This window comes from Protopterus annectens, chromosome 6.part0 (genome assembly GCF_019279795.1).
Source record: "Protopterus annectens isolate FY-2018-M chromosome 6.part0, PAN1.0, whole genome shotgun sequence".
NCBI classification, from domain to species: Eukaryota; Metazoa; Chordata; order Ceratodontiformes; family Protopteridae; genus Protopterus; species Protopterus annectens.
The window spans coordinates 601,717,637-601,734,279 of record NC_056737.1 but is presented as its reverse complement, the minus strand read 5'-3'; the positions used below and the strand labels follow the sequence as shown (position 1 = coordinate 601,734,279).

The following is a 16,643-nucleotide window of genomic DNA, read 5'->3' as shown; positions in this document are numbered from 1 at the left end:
GTCTGGTTTTATAATACGTATGTTACTATCATTACTAATTTGATTCAAAATCTCCCATTCATTGTTACTAAGGTTATTCCTATACCTGTTATATTTGTGCTTTTCCTGTAATTCATACAATACTTAAGAAATAACCCTCTCCAGTGTTACCAAAGTCGAATGTAAAGGTGAATTGAACTTACTTTTTTCTTTAAGTCAACATTAGCATTGTGATTTAGCTGTTCCTTGAAATAAATAGCTAGACTGAGCTTCCTTAAGTACAATTTCAATTCAATCAACGTGTCCGTTAAATTAAATCCAGTGGTTGATGCATATTTCATACCCTTAAAAAACAGGTCAAAGTGTTCCTTTTCAAGCTTCAGTGAAGTATAATTATAAATGTTAAAACTACCCAGGGTATATATGACCCCTTGATTATGAATTATTTCTTCATTTTGCTGTCCTCTCGGTACCTGCCATAATACCTCGGCTTCCATCCTGGGCCTTGTTTCTCCCAATAATTTATTTCCATTCCTGACCTCCTGTCCTGATGGTAATTCCCCCTTCTTTGGCCTCCCTGCCAAAAAAAATATTATTATTAGCCCTATATTTTCTCTGTTGGTCATATGAAGCTTGATTTTCATTTTGGTCATTTTTCCTATAATATTCCTTATGGTTGTTTTTGCTAACACCCCCCTTGAAATTCTCCCTCTTCCAGGGGTAGACATTATTTGTTTTATAATGCCCTAAGTCTAAATTTTTGTACACTTTTTCAACATAATCTTGTCACATTTCTTCTCAATATATTAAAATTTTCCTATACCTTCTTTCCCTTTCAGGAAATAACAAATCATTAGTAAGAGAAACATTTAACTTTTCCACTTATTCAGTTAGTATACATAGTTTTGAATCATTACGTCTTATTAAAAATTTCATGTACTCAGAGCCAAAGCTATCAGACATTTTGTTGCATTCATTTCATATTTCCTCAGTTAGTTCAATTCCCAATGGTTCTTTAAAGAACCTTAATCCCACAGGTACTATCCCAAGCTCAGTACAATAATTTAAATAAGTATTGTCCATCTGCAAACATTTAATTTTGTCTAATTTCTTTTCGATTAAATAAATCATATCCTTCAAGGTGCAAGATTCATTGTGTTCAAGCTGTTTCTTATTACTATGTACATCAGGGTTACTAACAAACAAAAACATTATTTCAGTTTCTGTGTCCTTTATTTCATCCCATTTTATATGCTCTACATTAGAACTCCTCACTGTTTTTTTAATTTTTCTGTCTATTCAGCATATTTATTATGTTTTACAGGGTCTTCATAAATATTTCTCCAAAATGCGTCTATTTCCCCTTTTTTGTGGTGTTTCTATTCATTTTGCTTTGTTTCCAAGCTGTGTAAAAAAGTTTTGGGTCATCGGTGGATTGCTTATTTTGCACTTTTTTTTTATATTTAACTGCATATCTTCTAAATTTTTCTGCCTGTTCTAATATTTTTAGTTTATTATTTGCAATAGTGCATAGTGATCCTGGTCTGTTTTGATACTGTACATTGCTTTCACCATGTCTGTCTTTCTAATTTTGATTATCTGTTCTCTCATCTATATTCTTGTCTTAATTTGCTTTATAGTTTAATCTCTTTGATGCTACCTTGGTGGCTTTTTATTTCTCCCTTCCTTTCCCTTGTTGCTGTGTGTTTTTTGTGGTATGACTTTATCTGTTATTAATTTATCTTCACAGTAATATATCCTATTTATTTCTGTTATATCACAAGAATTTGTTGTAATAGTCCTAATTACTATGTTCAACTGTTTTACCATGCTTCTAACATTTTGGTTCTTACTTGCGTTCTGCAATCTATATCTTTCATCGATCTTAATATGCTTAGCTGTCTCTATTAAGTCAAGCAGCTCTTCCCTTAGATCATTTTCCTCTAGATGGAAAACACCATCTTTGGTCTCCATTTCCTGCAAGTATTCTACAGAAAGTCCCTGAACATCTTCTGTGGCATATCCTCCTCAGCTTCTCCCTGATTCGTCTTCTCCTTCTTCATATGAGAACTCATAGCCAATCCTACTTGCTTTAATGACTACAGACCGGTGGTGCTATCCTCAAATGTCATGAAATGCTTCGAAAGGATAGTAAAAAAGCATCTGTCAGAAACTCTGCCACTGACGTTTGACCCTTTACAGTTTGCCTATTGGCCAAACCGATCCACTGCGGATGCCATTTCATTGGCCCTGCACCTCTCTCTGGAACATCTTGAAGAGAGGAGCAACTATGTCAGGCTGTTGTTCATTGACTTTATCTTGTCATTCAACAGTGGTTCAGATGCATCTCATAGGCGAATTAATTAACCTTGGCATCAACAAGAGCCTCTACAACTGGATCCTGGACTTCTTGATTGGAAGACCACAGAAGACATGTGCTGGTAACAGCACATCAGGTATCATTAGACTCAACAGTGGTGTGCCTCAAGGGTGTGTACTTGTCCTCTGTTGTTCACCATCCTTACCCATGACTGCTCTGTGAAATTTCCCAATAACCATATCATCAAATTTGCAGATGATACCACTGTAGTGGGTCTCATAAGGGATGATGAAGAGAGAGAATACAAGAGCAAAGTCAGCTCTCTGATCAAGTGGTATGAAAATAACAGCTTGGATCTGAATGTCAACAAAACTAAAGAAATTATCATTGACTTTAGAAAAAGGTCAGATATTCACTTACCAATTGAGATCAACAGTGAGGTGGTAGAGAGAGAGAGTACAATCTACAAAGTTCCTAGGGGTACACATCTCAGAAGACCTCTCTTGGTCCTTGAACACAGGCCAGATAGTTAATAAAGCTCACCAACCCCTGCATTTCGTAAGAAGGCTCAAAAGAGCAAAGCTTCCTCTGAATGTTCTATCCACTTTCTGTAGAGAAGCTATTGAAAGTATTCTCACCTGCAACTTTATTTTGCAGTACAGAAACAGTACTATGGCAGAGAGGAAGAAGCTTCAAAGAGTGGTGAGGATTGTGAAGAAGATGTTGTATCTTTCGGCTTTTCCCGGTTAGGGGTCACCACAGCGGAACTCCGGTCCGCTAATGATTGGCAGTAGATTTTTAAATACCGAGTTGCCAGCCCTGACGCACAACCTTCAATGAAAGTATGCCCATTCACGCATGTCACCACACAGGAAGACGCTTTAGCTGAGAATCTAATGGGCAAAAATCTTCCAACCACTTAAGAACTTTTTACAACAAGAAGCATAAAGAGGGCATACAAAATACTTAGAGAGACATCACATCCAGCATTTGGCTGGTTCTTAGACTTTCATCTGGCAAGAGGTACCACAGCATCTGCTGTAGGACCTCCAGGCTCTTGAACAGCTTCTGTCCAACAGTGATAAGGCTCACAAACTCTGACATCAACTTGGACGTCTCCTACCTCGAAACGTGATCTCACTAGTAATATTTCACTGAAAGTCATTCATTGTTTAATTCGCTTAGTTAATATATTCTTACAGAAGTGCAATAACTTTCTCTTAAAAGTGCAATTGCAATAATTTGTCATGTGCAATGTTAACAAACTGCTTTTTCTTCTCTTTTTTGTGTACTACTGTTTGTTTATATTTTTAGCTTTATATGTATGGGTAGTTTTACCTGACTAGAAGTAGGTTATAAGAAATACTTTGTGTATTAGTCATTAGAACAGTTGTTTATATCTCATTTCTTATTCTTTTTATACTTAATTTGCCTCTGTAATTTGATGACGAGCTTATACGCAAAAATTAGTTTAGGTTGCACTTGTGTTTCCTAAATGACAATAAAGTTTTCATTGAATCTTTGAATCAGTGACCCATCACTTCACAATATTGCCTTTGTCAGAGCTGCCATTATTTCCTGCTCCTTCCCTTGCTTAGCAACGTCAATTGAACTTTTGTACTGGTCTCCTACAGAAGGCTGCAGAGCATCCCAGTTTGGCAAGTCTTCATATTCTTCCCACTCCACCTGTTTCTTCTTAATCTGGAGACTCATTGTTCCATCATACTGTGGCATTACCTGTGTTGGATTTTCTACACTAAATCCTTCACCTCGCAAATAATCCATAAGTTCAGTTTCTATTTGTTTAATTTCTACCTTACTCTTCCTCTGTTATATATTTCCCCATTGTTTTTTTTATTTTTCATTTTGTGAAATTTTCCATCTCTGGATGCATTTGCTTGTATTTCTCTTCAAATATCTTTGGAGCTGCTTTTTTATTGATTAGTTTGGCTTTCTCCTTTGTAAAACTATTGTACCATATCAGATCTCATTTTCTTTCCCATGTCCATCTTTCTTTTTTTTTATACCTTTCAAAAATCACTGGATTTTTTTTTGTTTATATTTTCACACCTCCCCTGCCACTTATTTTTTTCAGGCTGCCCAAAGTTTATTCATCTGTGTAATGTTTTTCATGGATCTGTTGTATTAAGTACAAATTTTTATTTGAAGCTTTTAACAATTTTTCTTGTGCAAGTATTTTTCTTTACAACTTCTGTCTTAATCTTTCTAAATATCTTCTGTCTGAAAATTCTAGGTTTCTTGCACAATAGTAACAGTGTGTAATTTCATCCTTATCTTCAGTAGTCCACTCTGTCATCTTTAGGGTTCCTTTTTTCGCCTGTCAGTTTTGTGATTTATATGGACTGCTACTGTTTCTGTAACAGGGTTCCATCATTTATTCCCTGTAAGAGATTTGGAATGGCCTTCTGGTCAGGTCAGCAGGGCATGAACGAGCTTTGAACTCTATGGAATTGCATTAAGGGATCACGGCTGTAAATCGAAATTATTGGACGCACCATTGAACAAAGACAATCTGTTTGGCAACAAGGCAGAAGAGGTTTTAAAAAAGATGGAAGAAAAAGCTAAATCTATGCAGACAGTTAAAGACTTTTTGCAAGTCCAGCCTCCGAGATTCAGTAGGCATTGCCCCTCAAAACACTGGTCCTTTCCAGCCCCCTCTAGGCCGGCTCAGACTAGACCTAGGGGAAGCAGACCCCCCAGACAGCAGCCCCAGGGAATGCAGAGATCAAAGCAATGGAGTACCTCCACTTCTAAAACAAGGAGTGCTAAGCCACCCCCTTATGGAAAGAATTCACAATGATTTTTCAACTCCACCTCTTACATCTGCCCACCTGCTTGTGCCCCTAGGAGGAAAACTTGCCTCCCATGCAAAAAACCTGGGTCTGCATCACCAACGATCAATGGGTCCTCAACATAGTGCCCCAGGGGTACAAATTTTATTTCCACACACAGCCAACTCCAAAATTGTTCCCAGATCTTCTGCCAAACAGTGGGCAGAGGCACAAAACCAAGTTCATTCCATGCTCTCCATGAGGGCAATTCAACCTGTTACTGCACATCAGATACGCCAAGGTTTCTATTCCACACTTTTCCTGCTACTCAGAAACGAGGGCACTTGGCACCCAAACCTAGATCTATCCATTCTAGACACCTTCCTGGTGGTACTAAAATTAAAAATGCTCACCCTCCAGCAGCTACTTCGTATGCTATCCAAAGATGCCTGATTCGCCACTCTAGACCTAAAAGAGGCCGATCTGCACATCCTAGTCAGAGACTGTTGCAGGAAATATTTGCATTTCAGGGCAGGATCTATGCACTATCAGTTCTCTGCACTTCCCTTTGGCTTATCCACTGCTCCCAGAGTTTTCACAAAATGCCTGGCTTCAGCCATTGCCTTTTGCAGACAAAGAAATATTCACATTTATCCCTACTTGGACGACTGCCTAATTCAGGCAGACAGTCAGGAAAAGCTGTTACAGCACCTGACATTTGTAAAAGATCTACTGACCTTACTGGGGTACAGTATAAATGAAAAGAAATCCAAACTAGTCTCCAGTCAGAAAAATGTATTCCTGGGAGCAAGCCTGGACACATCATCCCAGATGGCATTCCTTACTCCAGGAAAAACAAGCCTATCTGACAGGCTACTTCTCTCATTTGGACACCAGAACCCAGTTATCCGCAAGGAAAATCCTGCAAGCGCTAGGGTTTATGGCCTCCAGCATTCTACAAATTCCATATGCTAGACTGCATATGAGGAAACTTCAGTGGTACTTAAAAAGCCTTTGGTGTCAACATTCTCAGGACCTGGAAACTATTATACCTATGATGCCTTGTCTAAGGAAAGATTTTCTTTGGTGGGCAGCAGCATACAACCACAACAAGGGACTTCCCTTTTCACAACCCCACACCACCCAGACCCTAACCACAGATGCATCAGACTATGCCTGCGGTGCACACCTGGATGGCAGGTGCATTCAAGGCCATTGGAGTCTAAATCAAATTCATCTGCACATGAACCAAAAAGAGATGCTAGCTGTTCAGCATGTTCTGACAGCTTTCAGACGCCTTCTCTCTCCGGGGCCTCTACTAATCAAAACAGACAACTACACAGTGATGTGGTACATCAACAAGCAGGGAGGAATCCACTCTTACCCACTATGCAGGCTAGCCATGACCCTTTGGCACATGGCTTCAGCCATGTAGATTCACCTGCTAGCGCAATTCCTGCCAGGCAACCAAAACTCTCTGGCAGAAAACTTAAGCAGAAATCTCATAGACCCACACGAGTGGCAATTAAACCACAACACCTTCAGCCTCGTAACCCAGAAATGAGGTACCCCGAAGGTGGACCTGTTTTCCTCCCACAACAAGCACCAGCTCAGCAAATTCTGCACCAGGGAACCTCACAGCAAGGCCTGGAAAGTGGATGCCCTGTCCTTCCAATGGGTAAACCTCTCGATCTATGCATTCACCCTCTACCTCTTCTTACAAGGATGTTACTCAAAATAAAGGAGGAAGGACCAAGGGCAATCCTGATTGCCCCAGACTGGCCATGCCAACACTGGTACCCACTACTGCACAGTCTGTCACCATTGCCTCCATGATATCTCCCTCAGATTCCAACTCTCCTGACCCAGCAGAAGGGAGAGTTCTTGCATCCACAATTGCAGACCCTGAACCTGGCAGCCTGGCTTATTCCTTGACCTCTCCTCCAGTGGCCAGCCTAAGCAAGTCCTGGATGTTATACGTGAAGCCAGATGACCGAGCACTAGAAAATTCTATGCTGACAAGTGGAAAAGGTATTGCTCCTGGATCCAGGATAAAGGAGCTGAACCAGCACAGCCCTCCCTACCTCTCATCCTGGATTACCTAGCAGACCTGCTTCACAGGGGCCTATCCTTCTCTTCTATTAAAATCCATGCCTCTGCCATCTCTGCTTATTACAGCACAGAGCCACCTCTATTTTCACACCCAGAGGGGCTAACAACTTAAGGCCACCCAGAAGAGCCCCTACCCCTGCTTGGGACCTTAACTTTGTGTTGGAAAAGCTCACGCTAACCCCCTTTGAGCCTGCAGTTTCAGCAGAGTTAAAATTCCTCTCTTGGAAAACAGCCTTGCATCTGGTCATCACTTCAGCTAGAAGAGTGTCTGAGCTACAAGCACTCATGGCTGTGGATCCCTTCATCATTTGTCCTGCTAACAGGGTCTCCCTCAGGACTAACCCAACATTCATGCCTAAAGTGGTGTCCAGTGTGGCTCTCAACCAATCTATTAATTTTCCCACCTTTTCCCCTAAACCTCAAAATAAGGGGGAAAGGATCCTGCACTCTTTAGATTTGCACAGACAGCTCAGATTCTACCTGGATAGGACTGAGCCCTTTAGGAAATCTGACACGTTACTAGTCAGCTTTGCAGCAGGAGCAGAGGGCAAGGCCATATCACAACAAACCATTTCCAAATGGATAGCACACTGTATCCATTTCTATTACAAACACCATGGGAAACCACCCCCACAGGGTGTCAGAACACATTCCACTAGGGCAACTTCCACCTCTGCAGCTTTTCTCAGAGGGGTCCCTACCAGGGACATCATGGAGGCTGCAACATGGAGTTCTGTTCATACCTTCACCAAGCATTACCACCTGCCTATCTTTTCCAAATTCAGGGCAGGCTTTGCAACCGCATTCTGCAGGGCATACTAACCAGCCCCAACTCTTCTTGACTGCCTCCACCCGTTTCTTCAGCTTTGGGAATCAACCCAAGTGTGATGACTGCAACAGTGAAACACAAAGAACATAGTATAGTTGTGTACACTTACCATAAATGTAGATGTTCAAGTATATTCACTGTTGCAGTCCTGGTTTCCCACCCTCCATCCCCCTTGTCTCTCTCTCTCTCTCTCTTCCTTACTCCTTACAGTGCTATTTAGTATTTACTTTCTACTTATGATGTTATTCCACCATAACCTAGCTCCCTATTTGGGGGCCCCTGACATTTGGGCAAGAAAAACTGATATAATAGCGTCGGCTGCCTGTTTTTATACCATTGATGACCTGACGTCAGTCCTGGAGCGACAGCAACCGATGCAGAAATTCTAAGCCTCTGGTATTCGGGCCGACTGAGGGCTACCCCTGGCAGGATAACCCAAGTGTGATGACTGCAACAGTGAATAAACTTGAACATCTACATTTATGGTAAGTGTACACAACTGTACTTTATATGGTTTTATCTCTCACAAGTGGTGGAGATACTCTTGCAATCATTGAATTTTCATTCCATCTTTGAAACAAATGTACAGTAAGATGACCTTCAAGATAGGGAACAGTCCAATACCTGTGGAGAATTACCAGCTATTTCATAGCAATATCATTGATTGTAAAATTTATATGATGCTTTGCGCCAAAAGATAGTGGTGTTGGGGAACACAGTCTACCCAAACCAAACACATTTCTTCCAAATAAGGTATGCAAAAGGTAATAGTAAACAGGTATTAAATAGAGTAGACCAAATTACAGACAGGATTGTTCCATTTTTGCTGTTGATGACTTGATGACGAAGACACATTTGAAAGAATATTTTGCAAATTTTTGTTTGTAGGCTTTTACTAGGTTTACATCGCCATGTCTTTGTATTTTGTGGTAGGTGTAATTAGGGTAGTTTATGAAGACTCGTTTAATTCAGTTAAACTGGATGCATGTTTTCTTCGATTTTGTGCTATTAGTGGGGCACTTAAATAAGAAAGGGAGTAGTCCCTCTATTACCCCTTCTTCTTTGAAGCTTTGCAAGTTGCTAACAGTAGAAGAGTTAGAGCTAGGCAGCCCGGCCAGAGAAGAAGAGAAAAGAAACTATGTCCAAATGAGCAAGAAGTTAAATTTAAGCAAAACTGGATTGTGGCTATGTCATCAGATAATGTGATGTGTTCAGTAGATTGATGTTGTTTGTTTAACATGGCAAATATGTACAACTGCATCTTAAAAATGCATACATAGTCACGATGATGAGTGAGGTGGCACGCTTATGTAGTCATTAAGTTTGCTTAATCAGAGGGAGGCTGCCCACTTCGATTTCTTGATTGTAATGACAATAGCATGTTGTTGCATACATGTCTTCTCACTGTGACCTCATGGGTTTTCATTGGGGATCTCCAGTTTCCCTCTTTGGTATCGGCAGTTCTCTAAACTGCTTCTAACAAATTTGCAGTTACATATAGAGGAGATCTTTCATATTTGAATCCTAGATGTGGAAGGTCAGCTGCTCTGACTGTACTGGCTGCAAATCGTTTTAATTTACTATATTTACTTTTCTTTGCAGATTGTGACTGCAGAATTTGATGCATTTTTAATCTTCATTTAGTCTGTGTTTAAATACTTTTTATACTAGGATATATCAGTTTTCCCAGTTTAGACTGGCTTGCCAACTTCATTTTTACTAAAGACTATAATGATTTACTTCCTAGTTTGCATGGACACGCTAGCTTTATTTATGGGTAACTTAAAATCATAGCAAATGTCTAACTATACTGAATACTAAAACTGCTACATTTTTCTTTCCCACTGGCTCTGCTGGTTTAAATTTTACACTTCACAGTCTCAGCGTCAGGAAGCCAGTTGTTGATGAACAGGAATTGTTGAAATGATGATTGCAGTACTAGCATAGTGAACAGGTACCCTGCCTCATGCTTTGTTTACACTCACCATGTTGGTAATTTGTTTCCATTTATTAGGCTCACTAACTTCTATGTACATTTGCCGAATAGTAATTGGAATACCTCCCCATTAAAATGTATTTTTAAGTAGAATTTACTTATGTACTGTCATTGTCTTTTCTTTAACACAGTATATCTGGCTATGTTTAGTAAATGGTATTACCAGTGCTCTAAAATCCTGTCTGTCTCCGACAGCGTGCTCTTTGTTTTGTCCTTTTGGCCCTCCTTTTGCTTATCCAAGCACTGGTCTCCTGAACATTGTTTTTCACTTGATTTTGGTATTCATTGCTGGCTGCTGGCAGCATCTGAACATTCTGACAAGTTTTTAGTAATGCTCAGTTTTTTAAACATGTTTATAAGTGGCATCCCACAATCTTATAGGGAGTTAGAGGATCTATGACACTTGACATGCAGATTTCATACTACTTAGACTCTCAGATTTTTTTTAGCAAGATGTAAAGAACCTTTGCCCAGATTTTTGTTGTTTGCATGTTAAAAGGTAGAACTTATCTTTGTTTCACTAAGTAAAAATACATTATCCTATTAATAAACTAATGTCAGAAGTATACCAGGCTACTTAACTGCATAATCTGTGACCCAGCAGATTACATTTTTTTGTATTAGTGTTGTGAACTATGGCCTAGGTTACTAGATCTCTGCACTAGTCTACTAAATTACTTGCTACAGGTACAGTGCCATTTCATTTGCAGAACTCAGAAGCTTCACGGTGCTGTTGTAATGTCAGTGTAATATATTCAAGCTGTTCCTCTTTGCTCTCTGATATTGATGGTGCCCTTGAAAAATCATTTGTTGAAAATAACTTTGATTGTACTTTAAATTATAACATCAGGCACAAAATGTGAATCTGAAAGGGGTAAGAATGTATGTTAACATATCACCAGCTGTAAACGACTTACCTTACCTTAACACTAATTTAATCAAGCAAAGTGATGTTTCCTATATTTAACTTATATACTGTGCAAACATGGTCAAGGCTAAGGCTATACCATGCTGTGTGTGTAACCAACCCATGGAAAGTCTTTTAAATGAATACAGACAAAAGTGAAATGAAGTTCCAAAATGTGATGACATCATTTTAAAAAAGGAAGATAACATTTTTAAATATAAGGGCTATAGAGTAGCAATAAATCTTTTTTTCTTTTAAACAAGAAACATCAATATTGAGTTATCACTTATGACACGGGCAATCCTACATTTATATAAGTAAAAAAAAAACACATTGACATATTTTCAGTAGCAAACATTATACATCACATATAATCTACTATGTAGTCATTGTCATTCTAACATTACATAGCTCATTCAGTTCCTGTCTTCATTTAAATCTCATTATTCCTTCAAAACATAATTCTCCATTTATTGTTCCCACAGTTCCCATTTTTTCTATGTAATTTGCCCTAACCCTTTTCTAAAAATCCCACTGCCAGTTCTTTTATTTCTGTTATTATGTTCACTACTTCTAGTCCAGTTGGTTTCCATTTTCTAGTAATTGCTTTTTTGGCAGCTACCAGAATTGAACTCAGCAAGGCCTTACTATGTCTAGGCAATTCTGATTCTGTAACACAGCTCAAAAAATAATTTCCTTAGTTACACCAATTTGCTCACCCAGTATTTATGACAGAGTAGTCTGCAGGAAAATGTTAATGTCTGTCAAATTATTACATTCCAAAAAATATGTTCTGAATTACCTGTTTCTTCCCCATCACACCTCCAACATTTGCAATCTTCTAGAAGAAAAATTATTTGGAATTAATACCTATGCATACACTTCCATTCAAAAATCCTAAATTCTCTAGACTTTGTTGCATATTTGGGAGCCATACGTTGGTGTAGCGGTTAGCGTTGCTGCCTCACAGCAACAGGTTCTCCGGTTCGATTCTTGGCTGGGGTGCCTTCTGTGTGGAGTCTGCATGTCCTCCCTGTGGTCGTGTGGGTTTCCTCCAGGTGCTCCAGTTTCCTCCCACACCCAAAAGACATGCAGTAGGTGGATTGGACACTCTAAATTGGCCCTAGGTGTGTGTGTGTGTGTGTGTGTGTGTGTGTGTGTGTGTGTGTGTGTGTGTGTGTGTGTGTGTGTGTGTGTATGCCTTCTGTGGAAGGTTGGGTGCCGGGCTGGCAACTCAACACCGTAAAACACCACTGCCAATCATGAGTGGACAGATGATCCGCTGTGGTGACCCCTAACCGGGAAAAGCCAAAAGAAGAAGAAGAAGACATGTAGCCTTTATTATTTCTTTGTGAATTGCTTATCCAGTCTCTCTTGCCATTACTTTCTAACTTCCTCTGATTAATTCCTGTGGTTACAATGCAATGTTTTATATTCCCTACTAATTATCCCTTTTTTAACAGCAGCTTCTGTTCTGCATTCTACTACAAATTCTTCCAGTGCTGGTCTATCACTTAGGATCCCCTATTCCTTTCTCTTTGCCTATACTCTGATATCAGTCCTTGATATGGAAGGCATTCTCTAATCTGCAGTTCAAACGTAATCTTGGCCTCTTCCCATTCTGTGTTACCATTCCTTCTCCCTGTCTATTTGCTCACATTACCTTGGTTCCTTTGCCAGTTTCTCCAGTAAATTCCAACCCCCTCTTGCCTATTTTCTGTACTCCTAATTGCTGTCATCCATGTCAGCAGAATCTCCTTTCTCCGTTCCTGTGTTGGCTTATTTCTTAGAATAGTTTCTGCTTAGTAGCAGTAAATCTTGTCTGTTTTGTGGGTAATGCAAGTGTACTGATGGTTGGCTTTATTTGGGTACAAAACCATAACAGCTGAAGATAAACCAGAGATTACTCACAGCTAAACATGCTTTATTGCTACATTATTTCTAAGTATGACATGCACAATATTTCAGATCAGGCCATTTATTTTATTTCCAGAAACAAAGTATCCTAGCACCAAAAAAGTATAATCTTCTGAAGAATGCAAACAGATTTCAGCACAAACATCCTTGCTTTTTTTTCTGTTTCTTAATTATAATTGTTACATGAACCATCTGTCTTACTAGGCCTACTTTAATTTACACACACATACGTGTGTGTGCATAAATATATAAATATGATATATATATATATATATATATATATATATATATATATATATATATGGTTCCCTATCAGAAGCCTGAAACACTATAAGCTTGAAAATCAAAATCCTGAAACCAAAAGCCTGAAAACTCAAAATCCCGAAAACCCAAAATCCTGAAACTCACAATCCTGAAAACACAAAATGGACATGCTGACGTCATTGTGGCTTTGCTATTGTTAGCCCTGTGGTGTTAGGTCATGCGTTGGGTTCAGGTAAGTGTGCGGTTGGTTTTATGTTAGGGTTAGGGGCGGTTTAAGTGAGTTAGGGTTAGGGCGCAGGTTAGGCATGTATGCAATAGTGACAAAAATTAGGGTTAGGGGCGGTTTAAGTGAGTTAGGGTTAGGCTGGGTCAGGTGAGTGTGCGATAGTGACGGGCCTTAGGGTTAGGGTTAGGGTCAGGGTCAGTCGGTAGATATTAGTGTCTTTATATTGACATATTAGCATTATTTGTGTTTTCAGGATTTTGAGTTTCAGGATTTGGGGTTTTCGGGATTTTGAGTTTTCAGGCTTTTGGTTTCAGGATTTTGATTTTCAAGCTTATAGTGTTTCAGGCTTCTGATAGGGAACCATATATATATATATATATATATATATATATATATATATATATATATATATACACACACACACACACACACACACACACACACACACACACACACACATGGATATATGGATGTACTTTGAAATATCAGAGTACAAAAACATCATATAGTAAAACATCAATCCAAAAGAATGGAAACTCAAAATAAAAAAAATTTATAGCCAACAAAACTTGTATTTTTTGCAGCAATCCCCCATCCCCCTGCCAGTTATATGTATATATACCAGCTCTGAGATCACACAACAATGGAGGGAGAGGGCAATTCCCACTCCCTGCTTTTCCTTGACCTCCCTCAAAGGTAACACTGGTAGAAGCAATCAAATCAAATTTCAATCATTTTTACCAGCAGTAAAAATGTTTGATATTACAAACGTGATTATATAGAATGTTTCCATAGATATATATGTGTGTGTGTGTGTGTGTGTGTGTGTGTGTGTGTGTGTGTGTGTGTGTGTGTGTGTGCGTGCGTGCGTGCGTGCGTGCGTGTGCATATTGTGTACTGTTGCCTGTTTGAAATAGTAAAAGTTATGTCCTGGTAACATCTCCCTGTGTGTGCCTGTTTATTGTTTCTCTTCATAACTCAAATGTTGCACTACCTCAGCTCATTAACCTAGTTTATTTTTCAGGTGAAGAACTTAAGATCTGGAGTTTCTCGAGCTGCAGTTGTCTGTTTAGCAGATATGTTTACACACCTGAAAAAGAATATGGACCAGGATTTAGATGCTACAGTGAAAGTATTGTTACACAAGGCAGGAGAACCTAACACTTTCATAAGAGAAGATGTCGATAAAGCACTAAATGCAATGGTGACTAATGTTACTCCAGCAAGAGCACTTTCATCACTAATAAATGGTGGCTTAAGGTACAGTAAGTTATGTAGTTCAAACAGTTGTCAATGTTGAAGTTCTTGTGAACCAGGTCTTTATCATTATTGATACTGTCTTACTTCAGAAAGATGATTTTCATTTTAAGAAACTGTACACAAATCTTTTTAGGTGGCTTTTTCTACCCAACATAATGACAATTCCATCATTTTGCCTCTGTTCTTGGGAGAAGCTGTCCTTAAGTCATGCTTATTGCTTGCCTGTTAGTATAGGCAAAAAACTTTAAATTCTTAAAGCCTTAACTAGACTTCTTGTTGTTTACTTTGTAAACAATTATACAATCTTGTGACTCAGAATACATCTTATGTTGTTAGTATTACCCATGCAGGCAGTATTTTGATATATATGGTCAAACATCACAAGTTTGCTGTTTTTTTAGAGATCATGATCTCCAGATTTTAAACTATTTATTTCATCCTTTCTCTGTAGGAGACAACTGAGGCAGACTATTGCTTAGAAATCTGGACTGATGTGATCCCATATTTTTGTCTACCAGAGTTTTTAGCTGTTTTTTCCTTTCTTTTTTATGGTTGGTTGCATTGTTTTTTTTTTTACATCTTTATTATAGTATCAGAATAATTGGGCACACAAAAGAAAATCCATATTAACATTTGTCATACTCATGTCTTATACATTATATATATTGTTTCTTTCTATTTAACAGTCATTCTCTTCAACATTATTTAAATTGTTCAGTTCCTGTCTGCCCTTAAACCTTTCCCCTTCTCCTGAACATTATTCTGCATGTATTGTTCCCACAAATTCAGTTTATTTCTATATAATTTACACCTTCCCTTTTCTAAAGATCCTGCCTCTAGTTCTTTTATCTTCTTTACACTATTAAATACTTCATTTAATTTTGGTGTAGATTCTGATTTGCATTTATTAGTAATTGCTTTTTTGGCAGCCAGTAGCATTAAATGTAATAAAGCATTACTTACTATGTATAGACATTTCAGATCCTGTAACCAAGTTCAAAAGTATAATTTCCTTAGTTGCAGCCATTTACATCCCCAATATTTTTAATCTAACATAGTACTCTGTTGGGAATTTTTTAAATCTGTGAACTCATTAAACTCCCCAAAAAACATGTTCCTAGTTACTTCTCTCTTTTCCATCACACCTTCAGCATTTGTTATCTACTGGAAGAAACGTCTGCTTGGGGAATAAAAACTCCTATGAAAACACTTCCAGGCAAAAATTCCTACACCTTCTGGACTTTGTCGCATACTTGGGAGGCATAGAGATATCTTCTTATTGTTCCTTTGCAAATTGCCTTTGTAGTCTCTCTTCCCAATCTTTTCTTACCTCCTCTGATTGATTCTGGTAGCTGTTCATTATATTGATCACTGCTGCAGTAGCCTTAGCTATAATGGTTATATCCTGCCAAGTAGATAAGAGCCAGACAGCTTCTAAAGCTTCAGAACACCTTCCTTGTGCCCAAACTGTCAGGCAGCTTGACTGACCTGATCAAAAAAAAGTTTGGGTGCAAAGCTATTCAGAGCTTTATTACTGCTGAAGAGTGCGCTCCTTTGAAGATTTCAAGGATTGACAGTCAGCTTGTCCTGTTTCTTTGCTAGGAAGATATGTTCCCTTTGGGGAAAAAACTTCCATTTTCTTATTTATGTTGCTGTTCTATCACTTTCATCTTCAGGAAATTTATTTTAAAGTTAGGAATGTTGTATTTTAAAGGACTGTCATGAGATTGTAATGTAGTTTTAAAAAGTGGTGTACAGTAACTAAAAACCTTTCTTCTGTGTAGAACTTGTGTTTATTTTACTTTTGTGGGGCTGGCATGATGTTTTAAAGTACTTTTTACTGTGTTTTTCTGTCAAAAAAATAAGTTTTGTAGGCTGTAGTGTCTACCAATATTTGTTGCTCAATTTCCTAGGGAAAGAGGCATCATTTTTGACTTGACCATGGAGCAGACTGCTGGTCCTGTGATCAGGCCTTCCTCCATCTACAAAAAGAAAAACTTAAGCAAACAGCCTTTACCACCACAGCAGGTTAGCAGTTTGC

The 16,643-nt window shown here is 38.7% G+C and overlaps 1 protein-coding gene across 3 annotated transcripts in view; it reads left to right on the top strand.

The window, feature by feature from the left end:
* The window catches only part of TOGARAM1 (TOG array regulator of axonemal microtubules 1), a 1,826,974-nt gene that overhangs the window by 1,156,430 nt on the left and 653,901 nt on the right, over positions 1 to 16,643 (top strand). For all 3 annotated transcript variants that reach the window (XM_044074274.1, XM_044074275.1, XM_044074273.1), the window contains exon 15: positions 14,367 to 14,602. In XM_044074274.1, the coding sequence (XP_043930209.1) occupies positions 14,367 to 14,602 (236 nt within the window). The remainder of the gene's footprint in view (positions 1 to 14,366; positions 14,603 to 16,643) is intronic.